General features: G+C 51.9%; 2 protein-coding genes, 1 long non-coding RNA gene and 1 other non-coding gene across 5 annotated transcripts; 2 read left to right on the plus strand and 2 right to left on the minus strand.

The window, feature by feature from the left end:
* Window positions 1-4,333: 4,333 nt before the first annotated feature.
* On the plus strand, window positions 4,334-6,441 carry LOC119849937 (distal-less-like protein DLX-3). 2 transcript variants are annotated; one of them, XM_038387348.2, is made up of 3 exons: window positions 4,334-4,587; window positions 5,095-5,184; window positions 5,823-6,441. In XM_038387348.2, the coding sequence occupies exons 1-3, from the start codon at window positions 4,354-4,356 to the stop codon at window positions 6,231-6,233; spliced, it is 735 nt and encodes a 244-aa protein (XP_038243276.1). In that variant the 5' UTR covers window positions 4,334-4,353; the 3' UTR covers window positions 6,234-6,441. The 2 variants fall into 2 exon arrangements, with proteins under 2 accessions (XP_038243276.1, XP_043370361.1); XM_043514426.1 differs by having other exon boundaries at window positions 5,829-6,441.
* A 5,582-nt stretch (window positions 6,442-12,023) lies between these two features.
* Window positions 12,024-14,399, minus strand: LOC122460179. The gene is made up of 3 exons (XR_006281293.1): window positions 13,825-14,399; window positions 13,219-13,308; window positions 12,024-12,553 (listed from the first exon to the last, which is right to left on the minus strand). It is a non-coding gene; the product is annotated as an uncharacterized LOC122460179 (long non-coding RNA).
* A 2,358-nt stretch (window positions 14,400-16,757) lies between these two features.
* On the plus strand, window positions 16,758-16,829 carry TRNAE-UUC. Its single transcript has one exon. It is a non-coding gene; the product is annotated as a tRNA-Glu (tRNA).
* Window positions 16,830-20,023: 3,194 nt separating this feature from the next.
* On the minus strand, window positions 20,024-24,804 carry LOC119855130 (protein mono-ADP-ribosyltransferase TIPARP-like). Its single transcript, XM_038400655.2, has 6 exons — window positions 24,730-24,804; window positions 23,918-24,318; window positions 23,230-23,404; window positions 22,560-22,747; window positions 22,204-22,473; window positions 20,024-21,435 (listed from the first exon to the last, which is right to left on the minus strand). Exons 1-6 carry the CDS (start codon window positions 24,802-24,804, stop codon window positions 20,991-20,993), a joined length of 1,554 nt encoding a protein of 517 aa, XP_038256583.2. The 3' UTR covers window positions 20,024-20,990.

Consider the following 24,804-nt stretch of genomic DNA (forward strand, 5'->3'; position numbering starts at 1 on the left):
CGAGATGAGAGATGTTGGCAGGAAGATCAGAGGAGGCATGAGGCAATGCTGGCACTACTGCGGGATCAAATGGACATGCTCTGGCATCTGATGGAGGTTCAGGAACAGCAGCAGGATCACAGACTGCTGCTGCAGCTCCTGCTTAACCACCTTCCGTCCTCCCCAAGTTCCATAGCCTCCTCACCCAGACACCCAAGCATGCTGGGGCGGGGGGGAGTTCCAGGGACCCAACCACTCCATCCCAGTGGACAGCCCAAGCAACAGAAGGCTGTCATTCAACAAGTTTTGAAGTGGCTTTTTCCTTCCCTCCTACGCTCCTCCCACATCCCACCTGGGCTACATTGTGAGTTATCTCCCTATTTTTATTATCAATTAATAAAGAATACATGTTTTTTAAATTATATGACTTTATTTCCTTTGCAAGCAAGCTGTAATCGAAGGGGGGAGGGCGGGTGGCTTACAGGGAATTAGAGTCAATCAAGGGGGTGGGTTTTCATCAAGGAGAAACAAACAGAAGTGTCACACAATACCCTGGCCAGTCATGAAACTGGTTTTCAAAGCTTCTCTGATGCACAGCGCTTCCTGCTGTGCTCTTCTAATCGCCCTGGTGTCTGGCTTTGCGTATTCAGCCACCAGGTGATTTGCCTCAACCTCCCACCCCGCCATAAACGTCTCCCCCTTATTCTCACAGAGATTGTGGAGCACACAGCAAGCAGCAATAACAATGGGAATATTGGTTTCGCTGAGGTCTGAGCAAGTCAGTAAACTGCACCAGCATGCTTTTAAATGTCCAAAGGCACATTCTGCTACCATTCTGCACTTGCTCAGCCTATAATTGAACAGCTCCTTACTACTGTCCAGGGTGCCTGTGTATGGCTTCATGAGCCAGGACATTAAGGGGTAGGCTGGGTCCCCAAGGATAACTATAGGCATTTCAACATCCCCAACAGTTATTTTCTGGTCTGGGAAGTAAATCCCTTCCTGCAGCCGTTTAGACAGACCAGAGTTCCTGAAGACGTGAGTGTCATGAACTTTTCCCAGCCATCCCACGTTGAGGTTGGTGAAAGGTCCCTTGTGATCCACCAGTGCTTGCAGCACCATTGACAAGTACCCCTTGTGGTTTATGTACTGGTTGCCCTGGTGGTCTGGTCCCAGGATAGGAATATGCGTTCCATCTATAGCCCCACCACAGTTAGGGAACCCCATTGCAGCAAAGCCATCTACTATGACCTGCACATTTCCCAGAGTCACTACCTTTGATAGCAGCAGCTCAATGATTGCATTGGCTACTTGCATCACAGCAGCTCCCACAGTAGATTTGCCCACTCCAAATTGATTACCGACTGACCAGTAGCTGTCTGGCATTGCAAGCTTCCACAGGGCTATTGCCACTCGCTTCTCAACTGTGAGGGCTGCTCTCATCTTGGTATTCTTGCACTTCAGGTCAGTAGAAAGCAAGTCACAAAGTTCCATGAAAGTGCCCTTACACATGCAACAGTTTCGGAGCCACTGGGAATCATCCCAAACCTGCAACACTATGTGGTCCCACCAGTCTGTGCTTGTTTCCCGGGCCCAGAATCGGCATGCCACGGCATGAGCCTGCTCCATTAACACCATGATCTCCAAATTGCTGGGGACAATTCTCCAAATTGTTTTAGAGAAATCTGTGTCCATGTCCTCATCACTCTCGTCACCACGCTGCTGTCACCTCCTCGCCTGGTTTTTCAGGTTCTGGTTCTGCATAAACTGCATGATAATGCGTGAGATGTTTACAATGATCATAACTGCTGTGGTGAGCTGACTGGGCTCCATGCTTATCATGCTATGGCGTCTGCTCAGGCAATCCAGGGGAAAGGATGCGAAATGATTGTCTGCCATTGCTTTCAGGGAGGGAGGGTTGACTGATGACATTTACCCATAACCACCTGTGACAAATTTTTGGCCCCCATCAAGCATTGGGAGCTCAGCCCAGAGTTCCAATGGGCAGCGGGAACTGTGGGATAGCTACCCACAGTGCACCGCTCGGAATGTCGATGCTTGCCACGGTACTGTGGACGCACACTGCCGAGTCAACGTGCTTAGTGTGGATGCATGCACTCGACTTTATACAATCTGTTCCCAAAAATCGACTTCTGTAAAATAGGAGTAATTTTGTAGGGTAGACCTACCCTTAATATCTGTAAGGCTCGGATATTCCATCAGTTAGTCTGAATAAGATTTGGGGGCACACATTGGATTATGTGGCTCACAAGAAATATTCCACCGTTGTCTAATTGCCTGAGCACCGTCCACCCAGTGCACTGAGGTATCTAATAAGTAATGTTGAACTGTGTGATCTTAACAAACAGAAAGCCTGGTCTACGTTTAATAAATTTACTTGTGGGTCCCAGTGTGGAAAAATGATGGGATCAAACAAAGACTGTATCATAATGCATATGCCCAAAGGAACTAAATTAAGGTTGCACAGTCAACCACAAGGCCTGCATTTAGTAAATTTCCAGTACTTGATTCGGCAGCCTAAATACCTTCCTACTAAGGTGGGGGTCTTTGGCTGTAAAAATAGCTTCCACTGGAATGTGCTCAGGGGTGTGTGTGATTGGATCACTGATTAGTTCATGCCCAAGCTGAGTTCAACAAAACCTGTAACGGACATTGAACGGTGATTCATTTAGCTGCTAATGTGATTGTCCTTCTGTCCAGGAATAACGGCCAGTGGAATGAAAGGGAAGCTGCATTGCTAGAGAAGAGATCTTGGGTTCATAACACTGAACTGTACAGAAAAATAAAGACGTCGTTTAATGCATTTATTTCCTAGGTAATGTCAAGTGTAGTGGATATTGCAGAGGTTTAGCCATTGCTGAAATAAGGCTCACATAAAGTTCCCTTCCTGCACGGTAGCCCTGGTTTTCTCCTGGAATCAAATGGGAGCTGCATTCCCTGAGCTCTGGCCATCCCCAGCACGGCAGGGCAGCCGCCTCTGGACACATTTTCAAAATCATTTGTAATCGGTATTTGAACGCCCTGCTCTCCGCCTGCCCCCAGCTAGCCAGCACTCTCGGGGGTGTAGGTAACAGACACAGACCTGAGCGGGGCAGCGGGGGGCGCCTGGCCCGCAGCGCCGCCGGGGCAGACCCTGCCCGGCCGTGGGGCCCGGGGCGCGGCGCGGAGGCGCGGAGGCGAGACGCGTCAGGGCCCGGCCCGCCGCCGCAGTGTCCGGGCGAGGCGGGCCGAGCTGCGCCCCCCGGCGCCCAGCAGCCCGAGCGGCCGCCCCGTGCGCTGGCCGTGGTGCTGACGGGCGCCGGCCGGCTCCGTGCGCCCGGGGGAGAATGGACCCGCCGCGTGGAGCCCCCTGGCTGCGCAGCAGCGCGGTGGCCCCGGGCACGCAGGGCTCCCTGCCCGCAGCTCTTCTCTCCCCTGAAACGATGAGAACGGCTGAGAACGGGGGGGGGGTGGCAACTGGGGCCAGGGACCCCCCTTTGCTGCCTCCAGCCCCCTGAAATCCCAGCCCCCGGGAGCCACTCGGGCCAGGCTTGGCGAGTGGCTGCCCCACCTCTTCCCTGGGATGGCTCCCCGCTGGGCTGGGGTGACTCAGCCTTCCCAGCCAGGGGCCAGGGCTCCTTGGAGAAGCCCTTTGAACCGGTGCTTTGATGGGGCCCCTTGGCCCCTCCCCGGCGAAGAGAACAATGGCCTGACCTGCGGGTATAAGGGGCCCGCCAAGCGGGGAAGCAGACAGCCGCAGAGAGCCCGAGAGGGAGCATGGACTGTGCCCCGGAGCTGCAGGAAGCCTTTGCAGCCATGACCCCAGAGCTGTGGGAGCTCATCCCACTTGCGCTCCACCCAGCACGTCTCGACAGCAACAGCAGGGGCGGTGGTAGCCAGCCCCTCTCCACGGGGCCTGGTGGCTCCACGGGTGGGCTGGTGGCGAGAGCGGGAACAGGCCGGCAGGGTTCAGGTGAGCTCTCCAGGGGCTGGTTGTCAGGAGGGGAGCTGGGGGCCAATGCACGGGCCTGGCTCAGGGCTGTTCTGGCACCGCCGCTCTGCGGGGCTGAGGCTCAGTCTGCTCTGCAGGGCTTTGCCCTGTCCCCCCTCCAGCTGACTGGACAATGGGGCTCCCACCACTTCCCCCAGGGACTCTGTTCCTCAGTCAAATAGATGCCCACTGGGAGGGAACGATTCCTGACCCCCGGCCTGGAATGAGAGCTCAGCTCCGTCCCCCTTCACCCCGAGCTGTCTCAGCCTCTTCAAGCCCCCGAGGCAGTGCGTCTGCCTCCCTGGGGTTTCCGCCTTCCTCTGACCCTTCTCCTCTCTTCTCCCTTTGGATTTACAGCAGGGATCGACTCCAGAGAGGGATGCATGGCCTTGCCCCGGATCCCGTCCATTGCTGCTGGGCCCCATGTGGTGGCAGCTGCCCCCAGCAGGGATCCCCCCCACAGTCAGAGGGGAGGGCAAGAGAGGAAGAAGAGGAAGAGGAACTTGTACAGCAGGAATCAGCTGCACATCCTGGAGTCCTTCTTCCGTCGAGAGAAATATCCCAACCTGCCTGAGGCTGAAATGCTGTCGGGGATGACGGGACTCACCTATCAACAGGTACCTCTAGCCCCTCACTCTGGGGCTCTGGTTTCTCCTCTCTCTGTTTAAGGGATAATTTGCCTTCTGTGGTTTCTACAGCCAGGTCACCATAGGGAGCCATAGCAGAGGGTTGGGGGAGCAAAGTGGTGCTGGGGTCTCTGTCACTCAGAAAGGTGCTGACAGTGGGTCTGGAGATACTGGGGCTGGGAGGACAGTTTCTGTGACCTGGAGGGAGCAGGGGAAATGGTTGGGGGGGCGGGAGGGTGGGAATTTTTCATGCAACTTGAGAGCAGTGAAGGATCCTTCCCTCTGTCCCTGCCTCCCATTCTTCATTCAGGGCCACAGAGATCTGCTCTTGTACACAGGACTCCTCCCTTCTTCTCAAGGCCTGGGGAGGGGAACAGGTTATTTCAAAGCCTCCCAGGAGGGGGGCAGGAGGGAGGATAAAAGAGACAGATATTGAGGGGTCCCTGAGGTTCTTTCTCTGCCAGCAGCTCCTTCAGTCCCTCTTCTCTCCAATTCCAGATCCGGATTTGGTTCCAGAATAGAAGGGGGAAGCACCGGAGACTTTACACTGGAGACGGGACACCTGGGAGCAGTCTCTGTACCCTGCAGGTGAGAGCTTGAGAGCTACACATGGACACAAACACACTCCCTGTCACCCCCTCAGACACACGCTGAGTGTCCCCCACCCACACCTCCACTCATCCACAGAGACACTCAGACAGCAAGACACCCCAAGGAGCAGACACACACTCACACCTGCCAGCGGGCACTCTGAGCCTTTTCCACAAGGGTTATTCACTGGTATCTGGCCAGCACTTTAGTGACACAGGGCCAGATCCCCAGCATGTGTAAAGCCGGGCAGCTCCAGTGAGTACAGTGCAACTACACTGAGCGCCAGGAGTTGGGGCCTGGCCTATGAAGTGCTGGGAACCTGCTGAGATCTTAGCATTACACTGATCTCCCTCTGGGCTGCTTCCTTCCTGCCCTGTCAGGCTTGTTGAGGGCTGGTTTTGGGCCATTGGAACCCATTGAAGAGTCAGATTTCTCCCCTCAAAGCATCCCAGGTGCAAGTAGATTCATCACCTGTAAGTTCCCTTGGGATCCTCTGGGACAGAAGAGCCTACAGAAATATCCAGGACAGGTCTATTAGTGCCACTAGCAGTGAAGAGAGCTGAGCCCTGGGGATCAGTGCAGGGCTCTGGGCTCTCTGGGTTGTGATTAAATGTTCTGCTTTCTCTTCCTTACAGACCCAGTGCTGTGCACACTCCTGCAATGATCCTTTCTCCCTGTTTCATTGGCCAGCACTTCCTGGATCCCCAGGACCTGATCCAGGGATGCAGTGGGCTCTGCAGGGACCAGAAAGTTCTGCCTTTGACTCCAGAATTAACCTGCCTCCCCTCCCACCCCCCTCCACGCCTACGGATTTCCAAGCCTGCAACACATGGGCCCCACAGACCAGCATAGGAACCTCTCCCACTGCTGTGCACCCTGTGACCATCAACTCCAGCTTCCTCCACTTCTCTCAGATTCAGTCCATGGAGTCTCTGGAGCTGTCACAGTTGATCAATGCCGGTGACTCTCTGCTCTCTTCATTCTGTATGGATTCCCAAGGGAATTCACAGTGGGGGCCCAACCATGGGGATAGCCAGCCCTGGTGACACAGAGGGAATAACTTCAGCCCCTTTGTCTGGACTCCCCACTGGCTGTTTCCCAGCCTGAGTCACGGAGTTCTCAGGCTCCTCCACTCCCGAGGAATATCTGACACTCTTCACTAGTGAGACCACCAAGACTTCTTCAGACTGGAAGATGAGATCCGGACAGAGGGAGAGGGACAGAGATGTGGTTTCAGGGTTTGTGCAATGCTATGCATACTTTGCATTTGCATACTATGCATACTATGCATTTCTTCAGTGATATTTTCCTGATGTGACAATGAATCCATTATGTTAATTTGGTTTTGTTATTTTCCAGTAAAACAGTTTTAAATAATCAGGGAGTGGTTCCGGTTCTATTCCTGAGCTGTAAACAGGTCCAACTTCCAGAACTGCTAATCACCATGAAAAATTCAAATTCACACTCCTGCTACCCCCCAGAAAGGACAATATAATTTGTGTGGGTTTTCGAAGGCTGCAGTGCCATGAACCTATCCCATGTCCTAGCCACTGGCTAAGACTGGGTTCTGTGATAATGAGGGGAGTGGGTGTATTTTTGAGAGTCTGTCATAGTGACTCAGGTTTATAATCTCTAGACATTTGCTGATCATAATACGCTGCCAAGGGCCATCTGAGCTAGGCTCCTTTGCTAAGGCCCTGAATCAAAAACTTCACAGATGCAGCAACACTGGGGCTTGGAGCAGAAGTTCTGAACCATTGAAGGGTCTCTCTAATATCTCTTCCTGCCCATTCCCAATGTCTTTTTCATGATCTAAGTGCTGCCACCTTCTTGCCTCCTGGTGGGGCCCCCTGTTCTGGGCTGGGGGAGAGGAGCTTTGACTTTCTCCCCCAGAGACAAACTTTCAACGGTGGCAGCTGAAGCCCCCACGGGTGAGAAGGAAGGTGGGATTAAGGTCCTTTCTGCCCTGGGATCAGAGCCAGACCAGCCACAGCCTGCGTGAAATATGGCTTCAGCTAGAACCACGTTGCGGCCAAGCCCTTATGGCGGCATAGGCAGAGGTAGAGGACTGTCTGCTCTGTAAATGTGTCCCCCACCCCAGACGTGAGCTAGACTCACAAACACAAACCCTCCCTGATCCTGCAGGCATGCGCTCCACGCTCACCTGCTTCCCTAGTGCCTGCTTCACCTTCCAAATTCAATGTCGGGGTCGTGGAGGCTGGGGACGGGTGGGATACCTGGCTCTGGTCATTTGGATGCATTGGGGGACTGTGGTCAGAGCCAAAAAGGAGGGCGTGGTTGTCAGTGAGACAATAACGCCCTCCCCATGCTACACTCCAAGTCGTCCCCGAGCGGGTTCCCAGCTTCTGCGCTGTATTCCCGTAACCGCGAGCGAGTAGCCGGGGCGGTCTTTGCATCCCGCGCAGAAGGCGCAGCCCCCCGAGCCTCTCTCCATGGTCCTGCCGCGGCGCACACCGCGCGGCACGGTCCTGTGGCCCAGAGACCGAGAGACGGCGGGGAGCCGCGGGGGCCCGTGCTTTGCCAGACGCCTCCGCTCACACAACCCACACGCAACGTGCGCCAGGCATTAGCAGGCTCCATGCTCGCCCTGCCCTGCCCAGAAGCAGGGCGAATACCCACAGCCTGCCCGAGGAAGGAAGGTGCGGTGGGAGACAGGGAGTGAGGCGCAGAAGTTCAGCAATTGGAAAGGATCGTAGAATATCCGCTCGGACAGGGCACAGGGGAGCTATGCGCTGTGGAGGAATCTGGAGACGCCGATCTGCTCCGGTGCTACCCTTCACACGGGCCATTCTCCCCCTCCCTGGGGCCAGTCGGTATCTCTTCGCATGCCAGGGGAACCAAGCGCCGTACTGGACCCAGGGGACTCTAATATGGTCTTCCTTCGACATAGATCCCCCCCTCCCCAGCTTCAGCCCCCAGCATGATTTCTGCTGCCCGGGAGTGAGGAAAATACCTTCTTCCCCCGGCTCAGTGTTACACTGCCAGAACCAGACTGCCAGATGCTGTGTGTAAACCTGAAAGGAGTTAGCCGCTTAAATCACTGCTTTACTATTAACCATTTATGTTATAGTAGATGCCTACGGCCTTAGGCTACGTAGTGCTGGGATCTGACCAAACAGAAAATGAGACAGTCCCAGCCCCAGAGCGTTTACAGTCTGATCCCATAGGGACACAAAATAGGAGGCCCTGTAACATGGGACTTGAATTCAGGGGTGCTCACAACAATCCTTTTGGTGCCCTCAGAGTGCAGCCACCAACTCTTGCGGGTGGCTGCTGTGACAATTCTTCCTAAAATACTTAATTAACTTTAGGAAAAACAAATCAATATGCACAGATACACATCCAAATCATTATAATTTATTTATGTACAGATTTTTTTTTGTTTGGTTTGGTTTGGGTTTTTTTTGAAAACTCAGTAATACAAATAATGTACAGTTGTCTCTATTCTTTACTGGGCCCAAACAGAATAGACACAAAAATAGGGGTTTTGCATATTCTTGTCTTTTGTTGTTCTTACTTTTGCTTTTTTGGTTGCTTTTTGTAGACTTGCTAGCTAGTAAGTCTGCTGCTATGAAAAATGATGTTTTTATGTTTGTTAATATCACTTTTCACTGCCTCCCAGCTAGCTAGCAAGTCTGCTGCTATGAAAAGTGACATTAACAAACATACAAATATCACTTTTCACAGCAAATTTACAAAGCTCTGGCAAGTTGTAAGACAAATTAAGCTCTGGATGGGGAGGTGGGTAGTGAGGCAGCAGGGGCTAGTGTGATGGTTGGGGGGAGGGGCTGGAGGAGGCAGTAGGGCCAGGGGCAATGGGCTGGGGAAGGCAGTGGGGCCCAGCCAGTCTGGACTGAAGCCCTTTGACCAGAGTCTGCTGCCCCATGGCTGGAACCTGCCATCCACCACCTGCCACCCCAGGGCTGAAGCCAGGAGCCCGCACTCCACCAGCCCCAGGAAGGTGGGGAACTCACACCGACTGCCTGCTCCTCCAGCATTTCTGGCTCCAGAGGGAGGCAGGACCCAACCCCTGCTGGTGGCCCCTGGGGAGGGTCGCTGCTTCCCTCCCCTCCTCCACCAATCACTGCCCAGAAGCCTGTGGCTGGAAGAAAAGCCCCTGGTGGCCACAGTTCACAAATGCTGCTCAAATTATACTGAATCCAGTTGAGGGTAACCTAGTGTAGATGGAAGCAAACCCTGTTAACAGGATCACTCTGAGCTGGACTGTCCTGCTGCAGCACCTCTGGAGGCCCAGTAGCCTTTGGACAATAGAAGTTTACATAGTTCACAGCATGAATTTCTAGCTCCCCTGGGAATGAGGGAAACCTGCTGGCAGACCTGACGCTGAGCCACCTGCCTGAGGCTGCTGCTAGAGAGAAAAAGGCTAAGTTCCGGTCTGTGCTCTTGTGCTATAAATCTGGAGCCGCACCTTTGAAACCAAAGTACTTACATCAGATTGACACAATCTGGCCCAGAAGCTTTCTAGTGCCATTTACAAGGCTCTATTCCTAGAGGTGTAACAGGAATAAGGGAAATCACTGACAGCAGGATGGCCCCATCCATGGGACACTGCTAGGAAGACCAGTGACATGGGTTTGTGTTGGGGTATCTGGGCTAGACTCACAAAGGTATTTAGCCACCTAAGACCCAGCTTTAGGCACCACTGTAATGCAGCAAACATCTGCCAACCACTGTAGGTTTCTGAACTCATTCAGCATATACATTTTCAGGGTAAAAGTTCCCTCAGCACCAAAATTTCTGCCTCTGAGAAGGCACTTTGCTGCCTGGCTCAAGGCCAGTGCTTCCCAAATAGTGAGTCCCAACAAGGGTCTAGAATAGCTGCAGGGACCCAGGCAATCATACACTTCTCATAGCCTGGTGCAGAAGGGAGGCCAGGGTCAGATAGCAAGTCACCCACACTCACCCCACAGCAGCAACTTCTATCCCATAGGGCTGGGCCTGTCTCCCTGCTCCAAGCATGAGTGGCTCCACGCACCGGGTCACAACACTGGGCACTCACTCTCATTTGGCCCAGATATCCCTCTGTCAATGCCTGAGGCTATGACTACACTAGAAACACTACAGCAGCACAGTTGCACCGCTGTAGCATAGACACTGCCATGATGGAAGGGGTTCTTCCATTGCTATAGAAAATCCACCTCTCCGCGAGGCAGTAGCTAGGTCAATGGTGGAATTCTTCCATCGACCTAGCACTGTCTGCCCTGGGGGCTTGTCTTCATGTACAGTGCTACAGAGGCGCAGCTGCACGGCTGTAGCGCTTTAGTGAAGACACTACTATGTCGACAGGAAAGCTTCTCCCATCGGCGTCGTTAATCCAACTCCCTGAGAGGCAGCAGCTGTGTCAGCAGGAGAAACTCTCCTGTTTGACATCGCACTGTCCACACTGCGGGTTAGGTCAGTATAACTTCTTCGCTCAGGGGTGTTTATTTGTAGTTATACCAATACAGGTCTGTAGTGTAGACCTGGCCTGTGGTTTAGATTAGCTTAACTACATCTCTCAGGGCTGTGATCTTTTCATGTCACTGAGCGAGATATCTGTGGCATTATGCACCCTGATCTAATGTGTTCAAAACTGCTCTCTCCAGTCCCCTCAGGAATTCCTCAGGCTTGGTCAGCTGCATCTGGGGTGGCTATTACATGCAAAGGCTTTCCTTGTTGGGTTATTTCCTTACTGGTCCCAGTGGGGATTATATTGTGAGATCTCTGCCCTTGGCTTTGACGAGGCAGAATATTGTAAATATTGAAGATTTCATTTTAAAGACCTGTGTATTACATCAATGAGGATGTTTCAAGTTTTGGGACACAGATAGGGCAGACAATTAAAATAGATTCACTCTGGCTTTACAATCTCTCGTGGGTCAGAGCTTGCCATCCCACTGTTGTGAGGATGAAGGTTGGGGGTTAGGGAACACAGCTCCCATTAGAATCCATGAGAAAACCAGGGATATGCTTTAGTAGAGGAAGTGATGTGATTAGTATAATCCTCATCAATGCTGATTTTTTTCCCACGGCAATAGCCATTAAATGTAAATAACACAAGTTTAGTTTCTTTTAAGATACAGGTAATGATCAGAAATATCTTTCTGTACCAGGGCAGCTTCCCTTGCATGTGACTAGGCAGAATTTTGTTCCTGGGAGAGGGGAAGCATGATCACGTTAGCAGATAATGAGATCACTGCCTGGTGTGAAGTTCAGGTCCAACAGCCCCTTTCTATTTACAGACATGCCATGGCCAAACCCTGCCTGCATGGGCATGAGTACCATGCTAGCTGTAGGACTTGATTAAAGAAAGCCCCTCCATGGGCAGTCTCTTTGGTTCACAACCTCTGCCACCAGCCCAACTGATGCTGCTCCTGTGAAGTTTGTGGTTCAGGGCCTCAGTGAAGCAATTTTGCTCTCACTGCCCTTGGTAGGATTATTATGATCAGCAAATCTTTGGGAATTAAAAAAGAGTCACTATGAAAGACGCTCCCCCACCCCAGTTATGGCTGAACCCTGCCATAGGGAGTGGCTGGGAGAGGGGCTAGCATTGTGACACCAGCACTTCTGGTAAACTCACACCACTGATATTGGCCCATTTGTGGGTTTGGGGAGGGAAGGGGGATTTTAATTGTTTGTGATGAGGAGAGGTTATGAGGGTTGGACCTGATTATAGCTCAGGAACTGTACAAGAAACATTCTCAGATTATTTAAAACTGGTTTATTATAAATTAGCAAAATAACAATACGACCATGGATTCACTCTAACAGCAGAAAAGCATCACTGAAATGAGAGACGCTCCCAGCTTTCTACAAACACTTAAACCACAGCTCTTTCCCTCTCCCTCTGCCCAGCTTTTCACTTAGTCTGAAGGAATCTTGGTGTTTTCATGAGTGAAGAGTGTCAGAGATTCCTTGGAAGTGAAAGAGCCTGAGAACTCCACGATTCAGGCTGGGAAACAGAGCCAGTGGGGAATCCAGACAGGAAAGCTGAAGTTACTCCCTGGGTGTCAACATGTGTCCATGAAGAGAGCAGAGTGATTAACAGTGACAGCTCCAGAGACCGCATGGACTGAACCTGTGGGTAGAGGAGGAAGTAGAGACAATAGCCACTGGTTGCACAGCAGGGGGAGAGGTTTCTATGCTGGTTTCTGGGGCCTGTTTGTTGTAGCCCTGGAAGTACAGCTGGGAGCTGGCTGAAGGGGAGGCAGGTTGATTCTGGAGTCAATGCAAAGTTTGCTGGTCCCTGCAGAGCCCATTGCATCCCTGGATCAGGTCCTGGGTATCCAGGAGGTGCTGGCCTATGAAACAGGGAGAATGGATCATTGCAGGAGTGTGCACAGCACTGGGTCTGTAGGGAAGAGAAAGCAGAACATTTAATCACAACCCAGAGAACCCAGAGCCCTGCACTGGTCCCCAGGGCTCAGCTCTCTTCACTGCTAGTGGCACTAATAGCCCTGTCCTGGATATTTCTGTAGGCTCTTCTGTCCCAGAGGATCCCAAGGGGACTTACAGGTGATGAATCTACTTGCACCTGGGATGCTTTGAGGGGAGAAATCTGACTCTTCAACGGGTTCCAATGGCCCATAAACCAGCCCTCAACAAGCCTGACAGGGCAGGAAGGAAGCAGCCCAGAGGGAGATCAGTGTAATGCTAAGATCTCAGCAGGTTCCCAGCACTTCATAGGTCAGGCCTCAACTCCTGGCGATCAGTGTAGTTGCACTGTGCTCACTGGAGCTACCCAACTTTACACACGCTGGGGATCTGGCCCTGTGTTTCCAAAGCGCTGGCCAAACACCAGTGAATTTCCCCTCACACTGTCCCTGTGGAAAAGACCCAGAGTGCCCATGTGTCTATTGGGAGGTGTGAGCGAGTGTCTGCTCCTTGGAGAGTCTCTCTATCCGAGTGTCTCTGTGGATGAGTGGAGGTGTGGGTGGGGGATACTCAGCGTGTGTCTGAGGGGGTGACTGGGAGTGTGTTTGTGTCCGTGTGTAGCTCTCAAGCTCTCACCTGCAGGGTACAGAGACTGCTCCCAGGTGTCCCGTCTCCAGTGTAAAGTCTCCGGTGCTTCCCCCTTCTATTCTGGAACCAAATCCGGATCTGGAATTGGAGAGAAGAGGGACTGAAGGAGCTGCTGGCAGAGAAAGAACCTCAGGGACCCCTCAATATCTGTCTCTTTTATCCTCCCTCCTGCCCTCCTCCTGGGAGGCTTTGAAATAACCTGTTCCCCTCCCCAGGCCTTGAGAAGAAGGGAGGAGTCCTGTGTACAAGAGCAGATCTCTGTGGCCCTGAATGAAGAATGGGAGGCAGGGACAGAGGGAAGGATCCTTCACTGCTCTCTGGTTGCATGAAAGATTCTCACACACCCCTCCCACCCCCGACCCTTTTCCCTGCTCCCTCCAGGTCACAGAAACTGTCCTCCCAGCCCCAGTATCTCCAGACCCACTGTCAGCACCTTTCTGAGTGACAGAGACCCCAGCACCTTTCCACTCCCCCAACCCTCTGCTATGGCTCCATATTGTGCCCTGGCTGTAGAAACCATTTTGTAGAAATGCAAATTGTCCCTTAAACAGAGAGAGGAGAATCCAGAGCCCCAGAGAGAGGGGTTGGATATACCTGGTGGCAGGTGAGTCCCATCATCCCCAACAGCATTTCAGCCTCAGGCAGGTTGGGATATTTTTTTCCATGGATGCCCAGCTGATTCCAGCAAACATCAACAAGTTGTTGATCCTTTCTGGTTCATTTTTCTGCAATGTTGGATTCCTTCTGATTCTGCCAAGTCTCAACTTTCATTACCAAAGGAAATGTAGAATTTCAGCCACCACTTTGAAAACACACAGCTGTGTTGCATGGTTTGTTCAGCCTTGCAGAAATTGTCTGGCCTAGAGCAGCAACAGGAGAGGTGACAGTTTGTCTCATCTTCAACCCAATGCACTGTTAACTCTGCCTCCTAATGAATTTCAATGAGATGAGGCTTCCAGCCCCCCTCCTCCCCCCGCGCAGTCCTCTCAAGAAGAGGGTAGTTCAAAGGTGGTTGTGATTAATCACATGTATTCACAGATCAGATTTTCTGGCATTTTTAATCTTTCCAGCGCTTGATTTGGCAACCTGAAGATCTTACTAGTAAGGCGGGTGTTTTGATGTCATAACAGCTTCCCTCGGAATGGTCTCAGGTATGATGTGATTAGCTCACTGCTCGTTTGATGGGCAGGCTGAGTTCAGCAAAGCCTGTAACAGAAGTTGACCGGGTGATTCATGTAGCCGCTAATGTGATTGCCCTTCCCTCCAGGAATAACGGCCTGCGGAAGGAGAGGCAGGCTGCAGGGAGAGGGGGGGGGAATAAAGTCGGAGTTTAATGCATTGGTTTCATGCGTAATGTACCGATGTGGTGGGATTTGCAGAGATAAAGCCGCCGTTACACTGATGGGAGGCAGGGACGCTACCTGAGTGCAATGTAGCCCGGGGCTCTCAGGGACGCAGGTGGGAGCTGCCCTCCCGGGCCCTCGCCCTCGCCCTTCGTGGCACATGCAGCCTGTGCAACTGGGCCCGTTTCCAACATGCTATTTCGTTCCTATTTTGCTTCCTTCTGAGCCCTCGTAGCCAGCCAGACACGGGCGTAGGAGCGGGCGACATCGCCGCGCTAGCCGGACGCGGGGGGCGCCTGGCCCGCAGCGCCGCCGGGGCAGACCCTGCCCGGCCGTGGGGCCCGGGGCGCGGCGCGGAGGCGCGGAGGCGAGACACGTCAGGGCCCGGCCCGCCGCCGCAGTGTCCGGGCGAGGCGGGCCGAGCTGCGCCCCCCGGCGCCCAGCAGCCCGAGCGGCCGCCCCGTGCGCTGGCCGTGGTGCTGACGGGCGCCGGCCGGCTCCGTGCGCCCGGGGGAGAATGGACCCGCCGCGTGCGCTCGGGGCGCCCGCGCGGGCTCCAGGAGCCTGGGGGCAGCGGGTCATTCGCCCTGGGCTGGGGGGTTCCCCCGCCTCGGTCCTCTCCCCATTGCGGCACGTGGGGATCTCTCAGCGCCGGCTCGGTGCGGCAGCCCCTGAAGGCTCCTTCCTTCCTCCAGGCCACGTTGTGTCTGGCGCTGCTGGGAAGGTCGCGCCAGTACCGCGAGCTGCGGCTGAGCATTTGGACCTTCCCCTTTGGGAGGCAGACGCACCCCGACCACGGCGCGCTCACTGAGAGGCAGGGAAACCCAGCCGCGCCTGCTGGGCCGTCTCCCTCCTCTCTCTCAGCCTCCCAGAGTCAGGACGAACCGATGCCGTGGCGGTTCCGTTGAGGCAGATCGGGGGGGAGGGAAATGGGGAGCAGAGGGGTCACTAGCCAGGCTTGCCAATGTGGGAGGTGTCGGGCAACCATTCTCTCAACCCAGAAAGGGACTTGGCCTTGGGGAGACTTCTGGCGGGGGGGAGGGAACCTCTCCAGCATTCTCTTCCTCTTGTACTTTACTCTTTTGCCTACTTGCCTCCTCGCCTGAAACACACCGTACAATATGACAGTGTCCCTGTGGGGAAGAGGAGGGAGTGTAGTGGGCAGGGGGGATTGGCTCTCACTTCCATCAGCCTCTCCTTCATCCCTTTCCTTCTGCCCTTCCAGGTGACTATGTGCTTCCACAATCAGCCGGAGCCCCAGAGGAAGCGCTGATGGAGACGGAGCCTCTGGGGGGTGCTTCTGTATGGGGCAGCTGAGTCTGAGGGCTCTAGACCTACAAACTCCCCAGCACAGGCTGGCATGCCCACGCCTGAAAGCACCGGGGCCTGATCACTTCACAGTACCGGGCTGTGAGAGTGACACATTTCTGCTTGTCACTAGGGCCTGAATGCCAGTGTCCACAAGTGTCTGATGGACAGTCTAGCCTCTGCCCATAACCCCCATGGAGGGAGATCTCTGGAGCAAGGGAGCTGGGCAGTGAGACAGCAAATAGGGAGATCTGACTTTGTGTTAGACTATTAGTGAATATTGGCAGAGGGACAAATGGTGAAAGGGTACAAGGGGTGAGAGGGAACATTTAATACCGCTGTCCCCAGACAGTTGTTGGTGCTCTTAGAAAGCTGTGGCCAATCTATTCCATGTTAATGCTGGGTTTTGAAATGAGCTGAATGAACCTGGGACAATGCCTGGCATTCACTAAATATCCATTCGTTAGATATGGGCATGTGTGTCTGAGTTAGAGATCAGGCATTGCTTCAGCATCCAGCAAGGCTGCTGGACACTGCACTGATCACCAGCAGGTCAGTTCCAGGGTACTTTGTACAAGAATAAACCAAGTGTTTTGCCCAAATGCCTCCTCACAGGTATTTCCATTTTGTCCCCCTGCAGTTCCATCCCTCCCTTCCTATGGCCCTTCACCACAGTGATACTGGGGCAGAGTGGCTGCCACATCCTGCCCCAGAAGTGGCTGCATTTCAGCAGGTGCCACATTCATCAACTGGGACCTCTTCCTTGTGGGATGAGGCTCAGCTCTGCCCAGCTTCTGATTCAGTCTCTTCTTGGCTCATCAGGTGTGATGAAGTTCTAAATGCAAAGCATGATCTGGGTTTATTTTTTTAAATGCCTCCCATATGGTCTAGCGGTTAGGATGCCTGGTTTTCACCCAGGCGGCCTGGGTTCAACTCCCAGTATGGGAAGTTTCACTTTTGATTTAGTTGGGGATTGGTCCTGCTTTGAGCAGGGGGTGGGACTAGATGACCTCCTGAGGTCCCTTCCAACCCTGATATTCTATGATTCTATGATCTCATCCCCTGCCCCACCAGCCCTGCACTTTCAGGCATGATCAAGGGATGCAACAGCCTCCCCAGAGAGCAGCAAGCACCAGGAATACCTGGGTGGTGAGCAATGACCATCCTTCTCATCCAGAGGTTCAGCAACTAGCTTCCTACACTGACCATCCCCAAGGGCAGCACCTGCGATAACACTCAGAGAGCTCTCAGCAACCTATGGGCTATTGCCAGAATGAGATGCAGGGGAGCTGTCACTGCCACTGGATCCTGGTCTGATTACAACTGAGCTCTAAAACTGCTACTGTGACTATTCGATCTCATGACTTTTACCCTCCTGTTACTCTCTTTTTCTTCACAGCCCTGTCTAAGGGCCATTGGCTTCTCTCGAGGTTTGGGGTCACAGCCCCTATCAGCAAGGTAGACACAAAAAAGACACAGACATTTTTAAAAAATCGTGCCTCGGCCAGAGAAAAAATAACACAGACCGAGGGCAGCTTCCACTGCGTTACCATATTTGAGAGGGGGTCTTATGCTGTACCCCTATGGCATAAGACTGTAAACTCTCTGAGGCTGGGACTTTCTCCTTTTCAGTGCTTGATCAGAGCTCAGCACCATACGGCCTTAGGCATCCACCATAATATAGCTGTTTAATAATCAACAAACAGTTTGCACTGCAACACATAGCAGCTGGCAGCCTGGTTCTATCAGAGTTACTGCTTTAGTGAAGTCACTACTACGCCAACAGGAGAGCATGAATTGTGCTGTGGGCTGAACTTTGTGGGGCCTATGTAGTGGAAGACCCATATTAGAGTCCCAGAGGGAAGGAATTCCCTGTCTATGCCAGTGAGACCAGTTGCACTGGGTGTCAAGCTGCCTGCAGTGGCTCAAAAGCATGAGTACCAATGTCAGGGAAGACTGTTAGGAAGCAGGGCACAAACCCCAAACTGGTTGTGAGTTTATACTTAGAGTTCCCCAACCAATTATTAAGTGTAAACTCCTCAGGCACTATAACAGCCTAATCATGGAGTCACAGACAGTTCCCTTCAGTACTCCAATGTATTTTGCTACCCTTGTGAGCATACTTTTGTGGTAGATCATCCCTTACACCAAGAACCACAACAATATTCAGGCCACTCCCAGTCCCAAAGGACTAGTCATTTACCCCAGGTCAATTAGATCTCACACCGAAAACAGCGCTTGTAACCAATGTGATAATAAACTGTCTCAAGATTCATTAAATAGGAACAGGAAATAAGAGAGTTATTTACAAGGTTAAAGCAGGTAAACATAGAAACACAAATTAGTTCTAATCTTGAGTTTCAAAAGGTAATAGGGCCCTAGAGCCCAAGCTTCCGCCCAAGCCTGGAAGTGTACACATCATGAAACAGCCCCACAGCCCGAGCCCCATGAGCCCGAGTCAGGTAGCACGGGCCAGCCACAGGTATCTAGGTGCTGTATAGACAGACCCTTAGAATCAAAGACAGTTTCCCTGGCTATCAAGTGAACATGAACTACAATCACTATAAGAAATTTCTACACACCCAGCACATTCAGTGTCTGAGCTGCACCCCTAACTGTGGCAGCGCTCAGTGAGGGTCACTCCACAGGACTGGGCTGATAGCCAATCCCGAGAAGCTTCTGAATCTACAACAACAGGGATGGCTGCAGCACTCAGCATTGAGTTAAAACTCCATGAGGGAACACATGGCTCATTGGCCAATCCAACTTTTAGATCCACTGGGATTTGTAGGAAAAAATATTAACAAAATATCGAGATCTAGCTAGAAAATCCCCATTGTGATGGTAAGGAAGTAACCCAACAGGAAAAGTCTCCCACTCCAATATTAGTCTCATTTGTACCTTGTCAGGCCCCAAGAAAGGTGGGGTGTCAGTGTCTTATAGAAGCAGCATGTCTCTGGTGACACATCAGACTGACAACTGGCCTCCCTTGCCTTCAGGTACGCCTGCCTCAGCTCCTTGATCTTAGCATGGCACTGCTCTGTGTTCCTTTCTTGCCCCTTCTCCTCCACGCCATGAGAAATCTGTCCAGAGGAATCAAAGTTCCTACGGCTGGAGCGGAGCTGCGACTGCACAACCTTCTCTCCCCACAGAGCCAGCAGATCCAACAACTGCAGTGTATACCAAGCAGGAGAGCGTTTGCTGCAGGGAGCCGGCATGGTCAGCTGGGAAGAGAGCTGCGATGTGAGCTGTTCACGAGGAGCGAACAGGAAGTGGAATTTCAAAAATTCCCCAAGCCTTTAAAGGGGGGGAGAGGCATATGCCTGTGTAACTGGCTGCAGGGCAGCGGAGTTCAAAATGGTGACCAAAGTGGTCAAGATGGGCATTGTGAGACACCTCCTGGCGGCCTCTTGTGGCGACATAAGAAACACAGGGTCCGTTGCTCTAACTACATCACGAAAAGCTCTATGCCTCTCGTCGAGGTGGTTTTATGATATCGGCAGAGCAGGAGAGCTAGATCAGCGGGAGCATTTCAGCGTGTACACCTCCACTGTTTTGTTGACGAAAGCTGACTTTTCACGACAAAACTGTATAGTATCCTAAGTGTGTTAGCTTTTAGGTACCTGACTTGACACTTTAAGAGGATGCTGATTTTCCAAAAGTGCTGAGCCACTGCTCTGTGAAAATCAGGCCTTTTAAAAAAAAGGTGTCACCTGCAGAGCACCTCAGGTCAGTCCCTTTTGAAAATGTAGGCCCCAAATCCATGTTTTGGCACTTAATCATGATAGGAGAATATTTAGAGGTACCGAGTACCCACAACTTACGTTGAACTCCCAGTCACTTGGTCCTGCTCAGCATGTGTTGAGGTTGTGGTGAGGGACACTGGACTGGACTAGATGACTTCTGGAGGATCCTTCCAGCCATATAGTTCTAAAATTCTACATAGCGTAACTTCCTAGACTACATTAATTGTGATTGCTGGGGTATTAAATCAAATTAAGTAACAGGTCTAATTCACCAAGTGTTAGATAATGTAGATCACACTGATATCGTGCAGTAAACAACATTCTTACCGCTTTAATTTTAAAGACAAGAAAATAATGTAAAGTATAAGGCAAGTGATCTCAAATTATGAAGGCAAGGAAACTTGGCAAAGAAAGTAATTATGTTAATAATACAGTGTGAATTAAACAGTTATTGCTTACCTGAATAAATGAGCAATCCACAGGTTCTCAGGCATTGGGACATATTAACTCACTAACAACTGGCCAATTCCTAGGTCCCAAAAACTGAGGATCACTGGAGGTTTCCTGCAGGGGCAGGTGACATGTTATCATTGGGAGCAAGGCCTGAGCAGCCAGAAACTTTCCCTGATCCTTGACATTGGGGGGGGGGGTTTCATGCAACAGACTAAATACAGCAGATGCTTACAGCCACTCTGCCTCTGTATAACGAACCTATATGTTAAATAATTACAAACACATGAGAGCACTCTAAGCCATGGTGAATATTTTAACAATACTTTTAAATTAGTCTTACACCAGAAAACTTAGCAAACACTACAACAAGCCACTGTGCAAACAACTTTTGAAAAACCAGTTACCTGCAGGCTGAAGGCCCCTTTAGAAGGTGGGAGAGAAGGTGAGTCATGAACAAAGTGGCAACTTTTTGTGAATCACATACTGCAGTCTACAAAAGCAGTGAGAGATCACGGAGGGTGATGGCTCGTATGGTGTAATAGAGCAGTTTCCAGTCAGAGCTTGGAGCAGTGTCTGATGGCACAGCCTCCAGGGATGTTTGCATTTGGACAGACAGTGAAGGTGACAGGGGTGAAGTTGAACACAGGGTGGGTAAATCTGGTGGAGATTGAATAGGATGGGGTGGGACAGAGCTCTTTTGAAACTAGATGGCCTTGTTTTCCACATACACTGGGAGGGTCACAGCTGCTGCTCAGAGTGGATGTAGAGTGGGTTTTACAGAGCAGGTTGCATAGGAAGGCTGTAGGTGACAACAAAAAGTGACCCCTGTCCCCACAGGGGGAAGTGGAGCCTGATCAGAAAAACTGTGTCAGCAATCTTTCCTAATGAGCAGCTCCTCCCCCTTGCACTATCAACCATCCACTACCACAGGGTCAGAGAGCATCTTGTAGCTGATCAGGAAGTAGGGGTAGCACTGGCAGTTGTCAGAGATCACATACACTTGGGTATGGCTTTTGCTGTTGACCCAGGAGTTGAAGAGCTGCCCACCAGGCACCACGGGCAGGGGGTGGCGGAAAAGTTTATGCCCAACAGCAGTCTTGCCCACTAGCACCTTCGCCAGGAACATGTAGCGTAGCCCAGCCTTGCTCGCCTGGCCATGGCAGTGTGAATAGATGGCATTCTTCGAGAAATAGCAGCCCCTGCCGTAGATTGGGGCATGCAGCCTTGAGAAGTTGGGGTCAAAGTTCTTCTGGCAGATGGGCTCCAGGAAGTCAGCAGCACTCCCGTAGAAGAGGTGCTTCTCCAGCTGGTGTTTCTCCTGCAGTGAACATGCATGTAACATGATAGCCTTCTTCCTGAATGAGACATAAAGGGAAAAAAAGCAGGCTTAGATCCTGCCCAGAGGGGATGTTTGGGGAAACTTAGAGGCCTAACTCCCCGCAACTCCCTCCATCTCCACTTACTCAATAGATAAAGGCCAAAAGCTTGAACGGGAAAGACTTAGGGGGTCAGTCTTCCCCCGCCCCAGCTCTCAAGGATCTATCCAACAATGACACACTAGTGCATCCAATGTCACTTGAGCACATTAGGATCTGACCACCACTGCACAAATATTCACATTCAAGTGCACTATCTGTGCACCAGTGCACATGCATGGATCCTGCAAACAAACATATGCAACCCAGTGCACTAGGATCCATACACCCATTCCCAAGGATGTATCCAAATATGCAAATTCCCGTGCAGCTGAATCTATCTACACTCCAGCACAAGGAATTTCCAAACAAGAAGCAATCATGCTCACTCTGGTGTGCTAAAATCCCTACCTGAGGAAACAAGCACTAATATTCACACCCTCGCACACTAGCTCCTTCAGTCATACTCCTATGAGTGCACACCTTAACGCACTAGCTCCAGGGCTCATGCTCTTAGGCTTTCAGCGCTATGGGTTCTGCACCCTAAAGCACTGACATTAGGTTTTACACTTCCTGCCTTGAGCATGGTAAGCTCCACAAGTATAGACACTAGCTCCAGCATTCCCCCTCTGGCACTCGTGCTAGGATTCTCACGCACACATACCTACACATACAAGCACAATCTCCCGGCAACATTTCTCTTTATACCTGGTGTATTTTTCCCAGAGATCATCGTTCCGGATTCGGTAAATCCCCAGCACCAGTGTCTTTTCCTCTGAGACAGACTGATGGAAGAGAGCACAAACTCTGTGGTATGCAACCTCTGTTGGTAGCACCTCCATCTTCAGGAAAGCCTGGCCATCTGGTGGCTTCGGGATCCAGGCAGCAGGATAGGATCCACAGTAACCATCCTTTGGATTCTCCCCGAGGACGTCAGAAGTGGAAGGAACTGTTCCCCACGGTCTTCTAGGGAGTGTCCTAGGGAGATAGTGAGACAAGAATTAATCTCCTCTGAATGCTGCTTATATTCCTTTAGGACCGTGGTTGCCAGGGGAGTCACTTACATCAGATGTGGCACCATACTGAGGAGGGGGCGGTAGGAAGGTCGGCACTGGACCAGGCGGACGTATCCCTTATCCCGGTTCCGTTGCACACGGCGCTTCAGATCCACAGTGAAGAAGTGGCCCTGGTGTTCAAAGGTGTAGCTGTCCTTGTCGTGCTCATAGGCAGCAAGGAGACCTTGGGAGATAGGCTGAAGGGGAAAGGAAGAGGAGGTGTACAGGGAGAGTGCTCCAAAAAGGAAAGCCAAGGACCCACACACACTGCTCCTTAGGCTGCCATCTTCATCAATAATTCTTTAGATATCTGGGGAAGCCAGAGACAAAGATCTGCCAGCACCCAGCCTCTCTTCATCTTGACTAACTATGACCTGGTTTTAAACCTTTCCTTTCCCTACAGCATCCTTTAGCCTTTTCAGCCTGGTTTTTCCTCAGGCCATAGCAGAGAAACTCCTTTCTCTTCCTGCCGACGAAAGCTCCTTCCCCATCCTCAGTATCTCCCCTCCACAAACCTTCTCTCTTCTGTCTGTGCCCCTCAGTGTGTCTCCCCCTTTGCTGTTGTTTCTGGTTTAACTACAGTATGTAATTTCCTTGCATACCTCAGTGAGGCATTGTTGGGGAAACGCACTGCATGATATACACGATGCAGGTTGGATTGCCATTCCCTTTTCCTCACCTCCTCATACTTCTTCCAATTGTCATTGCTCTTCCAATAGGCCGCCCACTCTGTGGGGAAGTGGGGATTCTCCTTTGGATCAGAGGTGTTGGAAAGTCGCCGCACTTTGTCATAGGGTCCGATGAAGCAAACCAGCTTCATGGAGTGCAGAAAAATGCTCCCGACAGCACCGCCTCTGTGAGTGGGAAAAGGATACAGTAAACAATAATTCCTCCATTACCTCCTACTAGGAGAGGCCAGGACTGGAGAAGCTAGCAGCTTCCCCTGCACCCAGTGCTCCTGCCCAGTTCCCTACAGCACCTCCTGCTGGGTGAGGCCAGGACAGCAGTAGGGTGCGAGCTCCTGGCAGCCAGTACTGTGGGCTACACCATAGCTCTCAATTTGGGATCCACACCTCTTGTGCAAATTACCCCTTCTGTAACCTTAGTTCCTTGAGTCTATTTCTGATGTAAAATAATTTGCAACAAGAAAAGTGAGGGGAGTCCCACATGTGTGGGACATAAGAGACTTGGGGAGTGGAATGAATGAAAGTGGGGACAAGTGCGTGATATTCCTTATGCTGCATTCCAGATTGGGGCAGGGACTTGAGACACCATGAGCTCCCTATACTCAGCACCTCTCCCACTCTTTCCTACAGCTCTTCCTGCTGGTAGAGTCCAGGACTGGAGTCTGGCTTCCCATCACTTACTTGTCCACAAACTTAATCTGCTCTTTTCCAGTGTCGCAGTAAAGTTTCTCTAGGTGCCGCTGAGCTGACTCGCTAACACTCTGCCAGGCTTTGCTGTCCCTCCACCTAATCTGCCAATGGTAGGGATAGTGGGTGTGGTGGAGGGGGCAGCTGTCCCCCTGGGTGCAGCCCCCCAGCAGGAAGCGGTCACAAATCTTAATTTCATCTCTTGGATGAATGTGAAATCTGACCCCATTGTCACCACTCAGATACTCGGGGGCCTCCTCGGGGCTCTGGGAGCTCTCTCCCTTGGCTGTGCGCATGCGTTTTTGGGACGGGCTGTTGGGAATTGTACTTTCACTGGCTGAAGAAGCAGATGTCTGAGGGGAGCCAGAGCGCTCTTCGTGGAAGGAATCCAACTCCTGGGAGAGAGAGTAATTTTGAAATGTAACACTGAGGCACAGAGTAGCTCAATGCAGGGCCTCTAGCTTGAACCCCCCACTCCTACTCTGCATGCACTGATGCCACAATGGGGCCTCTCCTCTGATATAGCCCAATAAACCACACGCACACAGTGCTCCCCAACTCCTGTTCACACCTCTAACTCACACACACAGCGCTCTCCAGTGGGGGCCTATCCCGATATACATAAAGGTAACTTGGCCCTAAATCCACAGGATGGGTCACCCCTATCTGGCACAAATGTAGCTCCCTCCCATGGGACCCCAACCCTGCCCCCCAGAGATCTTTTCCTCTCCTGGGGGAATTGATTCCCAGCACGGCACAGCCTCTGCCAGCCACTGTTCCCCACAGAGATTCCCACTGGCAAACACCTGCTGGGGCTGACTGGGGGAGGCACTTATCGTCCTCAGTTGGCCTGGTAGCCCTGTGGAATTATTCTGCCCCAT

Source organism: Dermochelys coriacea, chromosome 1 (assembly GCF_009764565.3).
Source record: "Dermochelys coriacea isolate rDerCor1 chromosome 1, rDerCor1.pri.v4, whole genome shotgun sequence".
In the NCBI taxonomy this organism is placed as follows: domain Eukaryota; kingdom Metazoa; phylum Chordata; order Testudines; family Dermochelyidae; genus Dermochelys; species Dermochelys coriacea.

What these genes read in the sequence shown, in the direction of transcription:
- LOC119849937 (XM_038387348.2), top strand. Translation starts at nt 4,354, where the DNA reads ATGGCCTTGCCCCGGATCCCGTCCATTGCTGCTGGGCCCCATGTGGTG. An exon ending in CGGGACTCACCTATCAACAG is followed by an intron (nt 4,588 to 5,094) that starts GTACCTCTAGCC and finishes CTCCAATTCCAG; the next exon opens with ATCCGGATTTGGTTCCAGAA. An exon ending in GCAGTCTCTGTACCCTGCAG is followed by an intron (nt 5,185 to 5,822) that starts GTGAGAGCTTGA and finishes TCTTCCTTACAG; the next exon opens with ACCCAGTGCTGTGCACACTC.
- LOC119855130 (XM_038400655.2), bottom strand. Translation starts at nt 24,804, where the DNA reads ATGGGGCAGAATAATTCCACAGGGCTACCAGGCCAACTGAGGACGATA. An exon ending in CCCCCAGTCAGCCCCAGCAG is followed by an intron (nt 24,319 to 24,729) that starts GTGTTTGCCAGT and finishes TCTCTCTCCCAG; the next exon opens with GAGTTGGATTCCTTCCACGA. An exon ending in CTCTGGGAAAAATACACCAG is followed by an intron (nt 21,436 to 22,203) that starts GTATAAAGAGAA and finishes TGTCTCATTCAG; the next exon opens with GAAGAAGGCTATCATGTTAC.